The sequence below is a fragment of the Hemiscyllium ocellatum genome, chromosome 1 (genome assembly GCF_020745735.1).
Source record: "Hemiscyllium ocellatum isolate sHemOce1 chromosome 1, sHemOce1.pat.X.cur, whole genome shotgun sequence".
Classification (NCBI taxonomy): Eukaryota; Metazoa; Chordata; class Chondrichthyes; order Orectolobiformes; family Hemiscylliidae; genus Hemiscyllium; species Hemiscyllium ocellatum.
In genome coordinates this window covers 74,604,078-74,620,455 of record NC_083401.1, presented here as the reverse complement: position 1 = coordinate 74,620,455, position 16,378 = coordinate 74,604,078, and the positions used below count along the sequence as shown (strand labels likewise).

Sequence of the window (16,378 nt, the reverse complement as noted above, 5' to 3'; positions counted from 1 at the left end):
TTTCCACACCAGCAAAAGTTGGGATCCTGGGAATAAGTATAGCTGGAACTCTGGACTTTTCTGCAATACTTTCTTTGCCATTGCAGCTTGTTTCTCTACCTTTTTCACCTCCATTAAGTTGTTTACTAAAACTATCTTGTCCTAGATTCTGTTCCTCAGTCCTAATATTTCCTTACATTTTATTTGTCTGCCTCACCATTCAAATGTTTCAATTGGTATGAAATTCCTGTGCTTGTCTGTTAAATATGGATAAAGCTCAAAACAGAAAGATGTGAATTTACTATTTCAGTCTCTTTACATTTGTTAATGGCATGATAATTCTTAACTCAAACCAACCAACTTCACTGTCAATGGGAATTCACTGTTACAAGTCTGAACTGTTATTCCTTTAAAGCTTAATTGTTGTTGAAGTTTTTTTTAGAAGCATTCTCTTTCTGTCTCTTAAACCAATCTTACTTTTCCCTCTCTTGATCTGGCTTTTTGTAGTTTTGATGACATTGAATCTGATACACTAATGGACACTTCCTGGTTGCGATTTTGTGCTGCTCATTAACAATACTTCTGATTGGTTAAAGAAACTCTGATAACTCAGGATGCCTGAATGGAAAGGGACATCTTTTGTTGCTGAACACCAAAGTAGAACCACTAATCCTGGCATGTAAAGCCTAGTCCCAGCATGGGTTAGACAGTTCTGCAGACCTATCCCTAGCTCTGCTTTATAAAGAACTAACCCTCCATGCCCTTTGAGCTGCCTTCTCACTCGTTTAGGACACGTCCAAATTATTGTACAAATTATAGAATTATCTGCTAACTATAAATTATGACCTAATGTTATTCAAATATAATAGTTTGAGCCTACAAAACACATGCAATGAGATAAAGTGCTACTGCCCCACGTTACCCTTCAATCTGAGGGGGCACTTGTGTAAATAAAATATATTAAGCTAAAGTCCTTTGTTTATAAATGCAATTTAAATTTTAATGCTAGTGATGAACAGTTGCCCTTCTTTTTTACATTGGAAAATGTTGGATACTTCAAACTCATTGCAAATATTCTGCAGCTCTCATTTCAATTTTTCATCAAGACAGCAGAATGCTTAATTTATGGCACAAGAAGATCAAGAATTATCATCAAATGGACCTTTCATTTGTTGACTTCAATCATGGTCACTTAAATAAGTACAATGTCACAACAATATGATACAATCGGAATCTTAAAATGACTGGAGTCTGAAGGTTGACATATCTGTCATTGTGTGAATCCTCTGCACCTTAGAAATTTGACTAGAAACTAGTTTCTATTTGAATTATGCACATTAAGGTGTGATTTTTAAAGTTATGCGTCATTTTTGAACAATTATCAAAATGCATGAGAGAGGAATACAGTACTCACCCTTTTATGCATGGTGTTAAAATTATCAATAATTATACCAATGAAAAGATTCAATGTGAAGAAAGTTCCAATTACAATAAAAGCTACAAAGTAGAAGAGGCTGTATGGATTTGCACCCATTTCAGGCTGAAGGTCAATCTGCAGAACACATTACAAGTATTAATGTGAATGCACGTAAAAATTGTCAATACATTGCAAGATTTAATAAAAAATCCAAATTGCCACTAACTTGGCAAACAATTAATATCTGTCTTTGACAATCTTGAGGCAGGAGAGACAACATTCCCACTGTTGATGGAACCTTCTAACATACAAGCTGCTGATGCTATATTTAAGTCAAGATGCATACCACTTTAAAAGCTGAAAACCAGGAACTATCTCACCCATTGTCCTTTTAGGAAATCAAAATGCCTCAGATAGGGAATCTGATCCCCTATTTTCAGATGGTGACATGGAAGTTCTAGTGGATGGGATGTTTGAGAGGGAGGCCACTGTCTACCCATTGGACCACCAGGAAGTCAGGGCACCAAACATAGCCAGCATAAACTGATAGCTGCCTGGTCAGTGACGGCTCCAGAATTAGATGTTATGCACAGCAGTGCAGGAAAACATCAATGATCATTTGTGCTGTGCAAGGGTTAAATAGCACCATCTTTTCTCTGCTATCTCTCCCTCAAACTCTGCTACGGCACACCTGCCTCACTAAAGCTCATAGACTGCCAACCTCACTACTGCCTTTAGCATCTCCACACAAAGGCTCTCATCCACCTCACTTTCCATGGCTACCAACCCATCTTGCCTTTTGGCTAAAATGTTACTCAATCTATAGATACTGGCAGCCTTCAGTTAATTGCAAACTGAGTGAGCTGTAAGAAATTAACTAAGTGCTATAATCCAATGTAGATGGATGAGATGGTTATATGTCCCTGTGCATAAAGTAATCTGGCAAGAGCAGGCAGATCAAAGGTGTTCATGAACTCCAAAATGAAGTCCTAAAGGGTTGTATTGAATGCTGAGTTAGTTCCAGATTATCCAAGATGGTTTACTGATGCTGACTTCTGTGGACAAAAGGGAGAAGAGAACATTGTCCATGGACTATGGAGAGCAGTATCCACCAGGTAACCACTTTGACTTTCAAGTTAGGAAATGTTACTGTCTAGTTTCTCAAGAGATCAACTACACACTGCATAGAAGTGAGGCAAGTTGTTGTGTTAATGAGATGCAAATACATGGAAGTAAGATATTTGCCACTTATCACCGAGATTCTGATCTTGTCATTGAAACCTAAAGACAAAAAGTGAATTTGGAAAAAAAATCTTGCATTAGGAATTAGATTATTCTAATCTTACTGTATTTTCCCACATTTTTCACCATTGTCTACATTGCTCAAGGCATGGCAAAATTCCAGGTTTAATTGTATCCTGCTTTGAGCCTAGCAGCTAGGCACCAGTAGGTACCAGACATTGGCTTTATGGTTTGCCAATTGAAAGTTGCCTTCTTGTCTTCCTCAACCTTCAACAAGCTCCTCTCGAACATGAACAGCCCACTAATTGGAAGCAAGCAGGCTGATTCCCCTGACACGACCTTCACTTTGACAATTCCATCCAAGAGAGACTCTGACCCATCATATAGTCATAGTCATAAAGATGTGCAGCATGGAAACAGACTATTTGATCCAACCTGTCCATGCCGACCAGCTATCCCAACCTAATCTAGTCCCACCTGCCAGACCTGGCCCATATCCCTCTAAATCCTTTCTATTCATATACCCATCCAAATATTGCAATTGTACCAGCCTCCATCACTTCCTCTGCAGCTCATTCCCCTCTCACCCTAAACCTATGCCCTCTATTTCTGGACTCCCCCACTCAGGAAAAAGACTTTGTCTATTTATCCTATCCATGCCCCTCATAATTTTGTAAATCTCTATAAGGTCACCCCCCTCAGCCTCCAATGCTCCAGGGAAAACAGCCCCAGCTTGTTCAGTCTCTCCCCATAACTCAAATCCTCCAACCCTGGCAACATCCTTGTAAATCTTTACTGAACCCTTTCACATTTCACAACATCTTTCCTATAGGACGGAGACCAGAATTGCATGCAATATTCTAATAGCGGCCAAACCAATGTCCTGTACAGCCGCAACATAACCTCCCAACTCCTGTACTCAATACTCTGACCAATAAAGGAAAGCATACCAAATGTCTTCTTTCACTATCCTATCTACCTACAACCCCATTTTCAAGGAGCTTTGAACTTGCACTCCAAGGTCTCTTTGTTCAGCAACACTCCCTCGGACCTTATCATTAAGTGTATACGTCCTGCTAAGATTTGCTTTCCCAAAATGCAGCACCTCACATTTATCTGAACTAAACACTTCTCAGCCCAATGGCCCATCTGGTCCAGATCCTGTTGTAATCTGAGGTAACCCTCTTTGCTCTCCATTACACCTCCAATTTTAGTGTCATCTACAAACTTACTAACTGTACCTCTTATGCTCGCACCCAAATCATTTATGTAATTGGCAAAAAGTAGAGGGCCCAGCACCGATCCTTGTGGCACTCCACTGGTCACAGGCCTCCAGTCTGAAAAAACAACCCTCCACCACCACCATCTGTTTTCTACCTTTGAGCCAGTTCTGTATCCAAATGGCTAGTTGTCTCTGTATTCCGTGAGATCTAACTTTGCTAATCATTCTCCCATGGGAACCTTGTCGAACGCCTTACTAAATTCCATATAGATCACATCTACTGCTCTGCCCTCATCAATCCTCTTTGTTACTTCTTCAAAAAACTGAATCAAGTTTGTGAGACATGATTTCCCGTGCGCAAAGCCATGTTGACTATCTCTAATCAGTCCTTGCCTTTCCAAATACATGATATCCTGTCCCTCAGGATTCCCTCCAACAATTTGCCCACCACCAATGTCAGGCTCACTGGTCTATAGTTCCCTGGCTTGTCCTTACCACCCTTCTTAAACAGTGGCACCACGTTTGCCAACCTCCAGTCTTCCGGCACCTCACCTGTGACTATTGATGATACAAATATCTCAGCAAGAGGCCCAGTAATCATTTCTCGAGCTTCCGACAGAGTTCTAGGATACACCTGATCAGGTCCTGGAGATTTATTCACCTTTATGCATTTCAAGACATCCAGCACTTCCTCCTCAGTAATTTGGACATTTTGCAAGGTGTCACTATCTATTTCACTACTTTCTAAATCTTCCATATCCTTTTCCACAGCAAATGCTAATGAAAAATATGCGTTTAATATCTCCCCCATTTTCTGCGGTTCCACACAAAGGCTGCATTGCTGTTTTTGAGGGGCCCTATTCTCTCCCTAGTTACCCTTTTGTCCTTAATATATTTGTAAAAACCCTTTGGATTCTCCTTAACTCTATTTGCCAAAGCTATTTCATCCAGAAATACTATTTTCAAAGACAGCAATTAAAAATCCCAGCCCAGGAGTCAGCTGTAAGGATACCGCTTATGTGAAATAAATACTTTTAGCCCCAGTGTAATAAGAAACCAGTGTTGTGTACTGTACTGCTATGTATACATGCTATTCAGGAGATTTATTTTCAAAATTTAAAGCTTGTTGCTTGATCAGTCAGTAGATACTTTTTAGATGCAGCTTCTGCCTTGATGTTATTGATATTTTTACATGTTTGCAGAGAACTTAATGCCAGTTCATTAATTGCTCCTGATCCTGTTTGACATCTTGACATCTTGGTACATTGTACTAGGAAGGAGTTCCCTGAAATGCTGTTTTTCAAAGGTACAACTTACTTTGCTCCAAAGAAACATGTTATTATTATAATAGATCACTATAATTGTTTTTCGTTTTCTTTCCTGAGACTATCAATTCCCTCTTGGCCTCCGTGAGCCTTGTTTCTATCAGCTACAAACAATCTGTACCCATTGACCTGCTGAGAGTCTTCTGCCATACTGCTGATTGTGGCCAAGAGGACCCACATGATGGAAACATTCCCATGTTCTTCTTTTCAGATTATTTGATATTTGAATGGCAGTTCAGCTTGTATTCCCCATTGCCCTGCTGCCCAATTACTTGCATTTCTCACCCACTTACACAGATTATTTCCACTCATAGTTTTTCTTGTAAACTTAACAAGGTCAAGTGCAGTGGCAGGATGTAATGTCATGCCAAAGGAATTTAAAGGATGCCTTTGAGAAAATTATTGCTTGTTGACAAAACAAAAGTTATAAGTATGATGTTTTTAGTTCTTATCAACGAGGAGTAGAAAGTGAGGTCTGCCGATGCTGGAGATCAGAGCTGAAAATGTGTTGCTGGAAAAGCGCAGCAGGTCAGGCAGCATCTAAGGAGCAGGAGAGTCGACGTTTCGGGCATAAACCCTTATGCCCAAAACGTCGATTCTCCTGCTCCTTGGATGCTGCCTGACCTGCTGCACTTTTCCAGCAACACATTTTCAGCTCAAGGAGGAGTAGGTAGGGTTGACAGAGACACTTGACATACTGGAGCAGAGGTTGGAGAAGTCCATCACATCTGTACCATTCTGGCTCTGGCTTGTGTACATCTGCTGACTTCATAGACAGAATGGCATCTTCATGGAAATCCAGGTCCAGTAAACTGAATGACTGCTGGATATGTGCACTGACCTGCATTACACTGCTGTAGCCATTGATGCTCAGCACCTGGATGATGAGGGAACTTGACTTCACAAGGAGACAGGGCAGTAACTAGGAGGTGCCAACCAGAGGAGGAACCAGAGTCAGGTCTTCCAGAACTCTCTTCTCAGGAGCCTCTAAAGCTGCTGACTTCAGAGCTGCCGACTCCCTCCACCTCCATACTTTAGAAATTCTCAACTCTGCGGGAGCTCAAGCCAAGAAGGGCGAGCTTGCATCTGACCAGGGCGCTCTGAACAAGTTTGGATCCTCAAGTCAGAAGTACCTACAGATTGTCCATTTAAATCTTCAGGGCCAACAGATTCCACTTTTGGCCAGACTCTCTCCAATTCAGCTGTGGACCCTGGTACTGCACCAAGATATGGTTGGGAGGGAACAGACAGCAAAACTTTCCGAGAGCACAAAGGTGGCACATGTGACAATTTATTCTAAACAGAATATTGCATTTGTCAATATACATTCACTTTACATCACTAGCTGTGATCAACTGTTATTTCAGTTGCAGCTACAAGAATTAAGTTAGAGATGGTACCCATCTTAAGATTAAACATAAAGCTGGAAGACTTAACATCACCATACCCAACAGCATAATGTCAGCATAACTAGCAAAAATATAAAATATAAAATATGAACTCAGTGCCTCAGGACACAAGATTCAGAAACTTACCCCACGAGTATCAGCAGCATTTGCCATAATTTCTAGCCAACCTTCAAATGTTGCCTGTAAATATAAAAACAAATACAAAATAATGTGATTACCATGAAATTTGTAAGCATTTTAATATTATACCTGAAACTAATTTTTCATGTAGGACTTTATTTTATTGCTGAAGCAATTTTTCTGAAGCAAGGTCATTTCCTATCTCTCCAAGTGTTACTGAGTCTATGAAGTATTTCTGGTACATTCTGTTGTAATTTCAGATTTCCAGCATCCACAATATTTTGCTTTTTGAATTCTTCTTGGCATTGAAGTTCCAGTCTTTCTAAATTACTATGACTTGTACTTCCATTACTTGTAAAATGCTGTGTTCTATGGACTGCAACATTCTGGTCTGTTTCCTATGCCACCCAGGTTATGTTGGATATTCAGTGTTATCCTATTGCAAGGTATGGATAAGCAATGGAAACTGCCTTCACCTTGTGTGAATTATGCTTTAATAATGCCTGCTCAGTTAAAAGGCATCAAGAAAAGGCAACATTCCAGACCCACAACTTTAAGGAAACAGGTAGTCAAACGATGCTATTATGTTCAGCACCTTGTTGTCTATTTTACAGCCGATTGCTTGTTTTCAGTCTGGGTTTTAGGACCTGTCGCTGAGCACAAAATAGACTTTGTCAGAGTCCTTGGTTATAGACTCTTAATAACTTACTTCAAAGGGTCTTCGACTCGGCTTCAAAGAGTGTTCCCAGGATGATGTAAATGTGGCAAATTCCACAACTGTCAAGTATGCATCCAGTTTACATTTTGCAAATTTTCAGACAGGCCATTCATACCCAAACTTATCCAGTTTAGAACTCTACTAAGCAGTGCTGATCTTGAAATAAAGATTTGAGATGAAACAACAGAGAAAGGAAACAATTCAATTTCCCAACAGAGACATCCTCTTCAGATAAACAATATTGTGCCATTGGGATTTGATTTTTATTACCCCACTGAAATGGAGAATAAAATACAACTCCTGTGACCTAAGAAGAAACAGAGTACAGTGATAAGAGGAATAAATAGATCAGAAATCCTCCCAGCAATAAAAAGAGCATCATGAATGATGTAATCAAAGCAATTTCAACAAGTCAACATTTAAGGGATAAATTAATTAGTTGATTAATGAGAGATTAGCGGTACAAAAGAATAAAATTAGAAAAAAAGTTCTCATGACAAGTCCACTAATCCTAGAAGCAGATCCTAGGTGAAACTAAATGGACAGATAGCAGCCTTGTCTTCTAACCTCCACCAGACGGCCTGTCAAGTAAAGCAGTCCAGCAGCGATTTCTTGTTAAGCTCTCACTGCCAGCTTCAGTAGGTTTCCATGTTTAAAGAGTATAGGATTCGAAAAAGCTCAGATCATGTCAATTAAAAAGACTTCAAATACTCTTTAAGGGAATTTATGTCTGCTACATAAATTTGTGATTCCCATAATCCAAGTTAAGGACCTGGAACCAGACAACGTGGAACCTGTTGAATTCAGTACTAAGTTCAATCAGCCCCGATAAACTACAGTTTCCTACACAGGTGAGTCACAGCCTGCCTTCTTCCTCAGATGGCAAAACTTAGATCATTCAGAAATAGGGGCAGGACTTCTGCCTGTCACTTATAAAGCTTTGTGAAGTCAACAAGATCTAGCAAAAATCTGGCAATAGAAATGCCAACTTTCCAGGGTTACCTAGAAAACTACAGCAATTAAAGACTAATCCCCTGGTCATTGCTCAATGTTTTGCAACATTCTAGGTTATTCTTAGCAATGAATACAGTTTTTAATTCATAATTCCTTTGAACAATTTTGCTTATTAATTTAAAAATAATGAAAACGGCATATAGAGACTGTTTAACTGATAGGGAGAAAGTGAGGACTGCAGATGCTGGAGATCAGAGTAGAAAAGTGTGGCGCTGGAAAAGCACAGTCGGTCAGGCAGCCTCTGAGGAGCAGGAGAGTTGAGGCTTTGAGCATAAGCCCTTCATCAGGAAGAGCTCAAGAGTAATGAAGAGCTTCCTGATGAAGAGCTTATGCTTGAAATGTTGATGCTCCTGTTCCTCAGATGCTGCTGGACTGGCTGTGCTTTTCCAGCACCACATTTTTCGATTCTCTTTAAATGATAAGCATGAACCATTTACCCAGGTAATGAAGGGATTATTTGCTTTCCAGTTAACTGGAGAAAGATACTAAACTGTGAAATGGAGAGTTGGATGATCAATGACAGGACTGGATGGGAAGTGTTGTTGGAGACAGAAGGTTTTGTGATGAACACCTGCAGGATTATGTCAAACCAGATTTGGCAACTGTTGCTTAATTGAGGTTGATTTGGATCTGGTTGTAACAATTTCTAAGACTGCTACTCCATAATCAGAAAGTTACAGGTTCAAAATTTGCTCCTGTCTTAACACACAATCTAAAATGACAAAATGTTGAGGGAGCATACTATTGTCCATGGCATTGGGTCAAGTGTTCACTCCCAGTTTGGATGTGCAAAGATAGGATAATTTTTGGTTCTGTGAGCCTGCCCGTTAAAAATGGCTGCCCAGAATTTTCAGACAGGATGGGTGCAGGCTGGCTTAGTAGGTGACCCTGGAAGGGCTTCTTACTTTTGAAGCCAGGCTGGACAGATGGCCTGTCATGAAGATCTACCGTTGTGGCAGCAATTTTAAAAATAAAGAATAAATATGAAATATCCTTCCAGCACTATATTTCACACAGTCAGGCATTTTCCATGCTAACCCATTCCTCTGCTTTCCTCCCGTAGCCCATCATGTCCTGATGCCGAGGTATGCCCACTGACTAACCACTCTGGCCCCTCATTCCTTACATAATAATTCCTATAGACCCATGTCAAGATTTAGACAGATAGCTTTAAAGACAGTTTTGACAATTCATTCCTATAGATCTGTTGACAGATCCAAATGATAGGAATGGGCTTACGCATGGCTTACAAACAATTATGTCAACTTTTACTAATTTCAAAGGACACCTTGCCTCCCCAAAGGGCACCTGATGTCTACCAAGAGTGCCCCAAGACCAGATTCAAAAGAGGATATTACCAATCTAAAGAAATGCATCAACTTCACACCTAAGCTCCTAGCTTCAGGTTCAGCTCTGAATAGGTCTAATCTGCACACTTTGGGTTAAACATTCTAGGACAACCAACATGTCAATTTGATGAAGGCAGAGTTGAGAACTAGTTGTCTCCATGAAATTCACATATCATATTCCGCCCCATTCCTGTCTGGTAAAAATGGAATGTTCAGGAAAGGGATTGCTGATTTCATGGCTGATCCGTCATTTTTGCCATGATGGGGATGTTCTCATTCACGGCAAAAAGTTGGGCCACTATCTCCCGTCCAAGGTCCTTTTCCCTGTTTAGATAGACGTACAAAATACCATGACATTTGTGTAAGAGGAGCAGGAAGCTCTCCTGGTTTCTTGGCAAATGTTCAGCTCTCAACGTAGACCCGCAAATAAATTAACTGGTCATATGCTTCTGTGGGACATTGCTCTGCTCAGACTTGACTGCCAAAAACAACAGCAATTCATTGGCTGTGAAGTATTTTTGAGATAGCTTAAGCTCAAGAGAAAAAAAAAACTGTATGAATCAAGTTTTGGCTTTGGCAAATGGTGTGAGCACACCTTGAGGAAGAAATGATCACATCACTTGGGGTGACAGCAGCTGCAGTATGAGTAAAGCCACACTTTTAATCAAAAACAAATTGCTTTGACAAAAAAGTTATTCAATGGCTGTGAAAAGCTTTGAATGTTTTGAAGCTGTGAAAGTTTCTTTATAAATTCAGAACAGGAGAATTAGCTGTTCGCTAATTTTTTTTTAAAAAAAAGACAGTATTTGAGTAGACAACCATAAATTCGTAGTTTGCACAATGCTATTAGTAAAACTTGCTTTTATTAGCTTAACAGAATCCTTGAACAAGCTAACATGATATCTCCAATACAAAAGGGGCCACTGGTAATATTCACGACTGAAAAACACTAAATACAAGTCCTTTATGCTATAAACTTAGCAGACATAGGGTTGTTTTCACATCAAAGAGAGACAACTGGTGGTGGTTTAATCTGAGGGTCACCACACCTCAGCTGAGGGGAGAGGTTGAGAAGGAGAGTGCTTTGTGGGAACCTTAGCCAATGTAGGAATTGAACTCACACTGTTTGTATCACTCTGCATTGAGAACCAGCTGTCCAGCCAACTGAGTTATTTCCTTTATGCATCTGCCACAAAAATTGAACCATAAATGGTGCCAGTGTTTGATTTGCTTTACTATTCAGAGGATGCAGGCTGGTTAACTCAATTGGCTAGACGGCTAATGCATGGCTCAAAATAACATCAATGGCATGGATTCAATCATCATTCCGTTGAGATAGACTTGGATTTGTCTCCTTGCCTTGCTCTTGTGTGAAAGGCAATGGCAAAAGGAAACTGCCATGAAATCTAGATCAGGAGCAGGCAATTAACTGAAAGCTTGCCTTTTGGGCAGAGTGAAATAACCTAGAGAATATAAATGATGTATAAAGATGTGCCTTTACACTACATTTAAAACAAAATTTAAAGTGAAATTCAATTTAATTAGCAATTTTAGCAACAACATGGAATAACATATAATTTCTTCTCAACTTTGTAATTTATTAATGCATGCTCCAAAGCCAGAAAGCAAAGAAAATTTGTGAATAGATTCCATAGCATCCCTTGGGTTGTCATAAGGTTATGAAATGTTATTCATTCACAGTTGATATAAATTTCTCTTGCAAAGCAGAATGCAGAATATCTTAAATCATAGAGTGAAAATTCTCAGCAAATGTATCTTTGCTTACTTACCACCTGCAGGAGAGCCATGTAAGCAGCTAATACGTTATCAAAGTTAATCTTGGGGTTGACCCATTGGTATCCGAGATCTTGGTATGCATTGCATTCAGATCGATTATTTACAATACTAATGGGAAGACGGTCATTATTTTGATCCACACATTGGAAGAAAGTTCCACCAAAGATCTGAACACCAACAATGCCAAATATCAGCCAGAATACAAGACATACGAACATGACATTAGAAATCGATGGTATTGAAGCAACCAAGGCGTTAACAACAAGCTGTAAGGCAAAAATAAACCCAGTGAATTGTATATCCTGCAAAATGAACAAAAATAAATTACTTTAACAACAAATCTTCAGTGCACAAAATTATCAAGAACTTTATTTAGTTGTAATTGGGAATGAGCATTGCAGGCTGGGCTAGCACTTATTATGTTAATTTCTAAATTCCCTAACTAAGATTATATTAGCAATGTGATTTACCCAAAATTGTTACATGAGTATCATTGTCATTTAAATAAATGTCAAAGTATTAGGACTGTATATTTAAAAAACAATTTATATTTTGGTAATATAATAATGTTTGCAAATACTTTGAGAAAATTTTAATATAAATAAATACAAGGCAGATGTTTACATCTGTCAAACTATCTTAAAGACAGAGAGTATTTAAACTATCCCCTCCCACCGCCCAGCAGGATCAGGGCAGAACTGGAGATGTAACTTAAGGGGTAAGTGTACTGTTACACTACTCCCTCAAGGACATTGTAACACAGATGTCTTCTTGGCTATGAGGCTGACTTACGCAAGAGCCAGAAGTCTACTGGGCAGAGGAGCAGCTGCAGATTGTCCTGCTCAACAATCTCGAGAAATCCACGCAGGGATAAATATTCTACATTCTCTTCACTGGGTGCGATACAACACAAGAATTTTCTAATGAAGACAGAGGTTCAAATAGGACCTGACAGTTAAGAACCAAGACTCAGCCAAAAAAGAAATGAGCCAATTTCTGGTTCAAGAGTCTGTGGGCTTGACTCTTTAAAAAAGCACGCTGGATGAGTCCCCTGCTGTGGAAGAAAACTGAATTGGCATCATATTTATAATGATGTACTGAAGACCATCCTGAAGGAGCTGAGCAAGACTGCGAATGTCACAGTAAAGTCCAATGCTCTGCACAACTCCAATATCTGAGATGATTCAACATACAGCAGTGCTACCAAGTTGATAAGTTACAGGTAACTTATGACTCTTTTATACAGACAGAAATCCAATGGAAATTTTGTGTGAAAAGCATGATAACATAATATCTGGAAGAGCAGCTTTAGCTCTCTATCTCATGTCATTTGTATACATGCATGCACCCAGTTGCACTGGAATTTAGCAGGTACAGTACTTCAGAATGGTGTAACTCAACGTCTGTCACAAATCCCTGCCACCTGCACCAAAACTATGTTGCATTTGCCCCAAACGAATTATGGATTTCAAGCCTGTAGTAACTGTCTAATATTCTGTTTTGTTTAAACTATGAAAGCTATTTCCCACTCATTACAAATCATTTTGCCTGATTTCTAAAAAATGTAATACGGTGTATACTTATTGCCTAATAGCCATTGAGAGACTTACCTTGCTGGGATGATGACCTTGATATTTAACTCTCACAATGATGGGTGGAAAAGAGCTAGTATGTGTGTCTTATGTTGTGAAATGCAGAATCAGTGACTCCAAGCTGTCGCACATGGATTTGTTAGCATTTGTGTGCTGGAGGATATTGGGAAAGCTAAGAATCACACCATTGAGAAACAAGCCTACCATTTACATATTTAAATAATTTGCCCATGGTACAATTAAGGGCCCAACATGAAATTCACTGCTACTGGACAAGTTTTCTGTTTTGGTAATTTGATGATTGAGCAGATAGGGCAGCAGCATTTTGAGGTGATACAGACATTTTAATTTGATTTGGAGAGAAACAGCTATTAATAGGAACTTAGATTCCTCCCATGAAATCCAGGAAATCCAGGATACCCAGAATACTTTGCACTGAGGAATAATGTGGACTTTGCCAGACAAGATGTCACCAGAAGATATTACTGTTTTGTTCTGGTAAGCAGTCCAGTCAGCAGATTAAATTCCAGCAATATCTCTACATATGGCTGTTCAAGTCTTCACAATTGTTAAGCTGTGCTTACAATTTTGGGGTTTATATTATATATCATGTGTTTCCATGGAAGCCCTCTGCATCTAATACCAGACAAGCACTTTGTAAACAACTTGACTTTTCCCTTGGTCATTTGTCTGGAAGACTTGTAAGTATTGTGATGGGTTTTCTGACGTGTCAGGTATTAGGTTGACTGAAAAAGATCCCTACTACTCAAAAGGAATAAAGCTCAAAGTGAATTATAGTCAAAATTTTAATCAATTGATAGAATTTGATTTTCCACTTTCTGATATGATGAGTGGAGAACTCAATCAGATAAAAGGCAAAAATTAAAAATCGCTCTCTTAGGTGATTGTGTGGTGGCGGTTAATAGCTAATAATGAAAAAAGAGGTCACAGAGATTTGGTGATGGGAAAAAAAATGTTGCGTTGTATATAAAAGCACCTCTGGCTATAAAATGAAATTGTCTGTGCCAAGATAAACGTCAGTGATTAAGTTCTCCTTCTCCAGTCGGTGGGTCGGGTGTGTCACCATCAAGTTCAAGAGAGGCTTATCCACATGCATTGGTTGCTCATATGTCAAAAAGAATTGAAATGAACTTTTAAAAATGTTATGGGCATCGCTGGCTGGCCAGCATTTATTGCCCATCCCTAGTTCCCGTTGTGAAGGTAATGGTGAGCTTCCTTCTCAAACTGTTGCAGTCCATGTGCTGCAGGTTGACTTACAATGCCCTTAGGGAGCAAATCCCAGGATTTTGATCCAGTGACAGTGAAAGAGCAGCAATATATTTCCAAGTGGGGATATGTGCTGCTGAGATGTGAGGTTGTAGATGGTGGTGTTCCCATGTATTTGCTGTCCTTGTCCTTCTAGATGGATGTGGTCTTCACCTTCCCAATTAACTCTGCAGGGATGGGGGTGGGGATGAGGGGGAGGGGAAGTGGGAGAGTGGGATGGGGGTCTCCAGTTAGCCAATCCCATGGCAGTGAGTGGGGGAGGGAAGGGAATGAAATGGGGGGGGGGTGTGATTGCTTATTCTGGTGAGTACTCTGGTTAGTCCGCTGAGAGTGTGATTGGTAAATGTATGACACTCAGTCTGGGCTGGGTGTTGTTCTCCAGTCACTCCTAGGATGGAGTTGGGTGTGGGTGTTTCAGTCACTCTGCAGGGAGAGGGGAGTGTGCTCCAGTCAGTCTAGGCAACAAGCGGTTTGATAAACTGGGGGGATGGCTTTGTGCTTTAGTCAGTGCCGTGTCTTGTGCTGTAGAAAGCCAATCCAGGGCCTGGGTGCTAGTGTGTCAGGGGTGTTGGTTTGCAGTCAGTGTAGGGTGCTGAAGGATCTTTTCAGTGCATCAATCAGAGTGAGGCCAATTCTTATCTGGGACTTGGCGTCAAGGAGGTTGGGAGCCGATGAAGTGGGGCAAATGGTCACAGAGATGAACAGAGGTTGCTTGTTGTAGTTGGAGATTTGGAAGGTCAAGATGGAGAGCCTATGGTCTTATAAGGAGGTTAAAGAACAACAGGGTGCAGTGGTTTTGGCCAAGGAGACAGCAGAGACAGTGGCATCCTGATGTTCAAGGGCTGGCTCTGGGGGGAAATTGAGAACCTTTATGTTTGCTGGTGTTAGTAAGGAGGTGGGACAAAGGGGCATAAGGGCAACAAGGATGACGAACCAGTGAGGATTCAACAGAATGGAGAGAGATGGCGAATCAGTGAGGATGTAACAGAATGAAGGAAGAGGGTGAATCAGTGAAGATATCAGAATGGAGGGAAATAGTGAATCAGTGAGGATGTAACAGATTTGAGAGAAGTAGTGGGCCACATGGGGCTTGGTACTTGAAAGGGCCAATAAATAGCTGAATCTCACCATTCTGAAAGAGAATCAACCTTACTGTTCAACACTCAAAATGGCGACAGCAGCAACAAAAGGGACAGGAATTTCATTTGGGACAAGTAACAGAATATGCCTGTTATGATAAAGTCCCTATTTACCAGGAGTCCAGTGAGTGGAAGATCCAGAATGTTTGCCTCTGTAACTACATCTTAAAGTGCTTGAGTAATCATATTCAAATGAGATCTTTCGAATGCCACGAGCTAAAGTACATTTTCACCTGATGGTCACTCCATTCCGCTGAAATCTGCTGTGAGCAATGTAACAAAGGGGGCAAATGCAATCTGTGAGCTGCTGTGTTGGTGTAGGCTGCAAGTTCTGGCATTCCGGCTGGGTACCAGTCTCACACAAGGGGAGAGTGGCAGGAACTAGGCAGTAAGGGGAAAGGTGGACATGTTTACTTGCAATGTAACCATTTTGAGATCACTTCACAAGGGGTTCTGCTTCAGTCTCCCTCAATGCCAGCTAACTAATGTCTATGGAGATATGCACTGGCATGCTTCCAATACCCCAGACAATGCACACTGCCACTGAGCACACATTATCCTTCCCCATGTAGTCATCAGATCATCCTTATCAGTGACCAGATCAGTTCATGAACAGCCTAAATTTCTGCAGGTTAAATGAATAGATCTTCAGCAAGCACACCGGGGGTATGTGCATGTTTTCCAGGCAGCTGTCACTATGACCACATTCTGGAACACTCACAGAGGTCCACATCTTTCAGGCCCACTCGGGGTTGGTGACAAGGGAGA

At 40.4% G+C, this 16,378-nt stretch overlaps 1 protein-coding gene across 1 annotated transcript in view; it reads right to left on the bottom strand.

The window, feature by feature from the left end:
- The window catches only part of LOC132833419 (sodium channel protein 60E-like), a 175,939-nt gene that overhangs the window by 31,913 nt on the left and 127,648 nt on the right, over nucleotides 1-16,378 (bottom strand). Inside the window, exons 18-20 of the mRNA XM_060852087.1 lie at nucleotides 11,586-11,858; nucleotides 6,721-6,774; nucleotides 1,390-1,531 (exon numbers count right to left, since the gene is read on the bottom strand). Of these exons, the coding sequence (XP_060708070.1) occupies nucleotides 1,390-1,531; nucleotides 6,721-6,774; nucleotides 11,586-11,858 (469 nt within the window). The remainder of the gene's footprint in view (nucleotides 1-1,389; nucleotides 1,532-6,720; nucleotides 6,775-11,585; nucleotides 11,859-16,378) is intronic.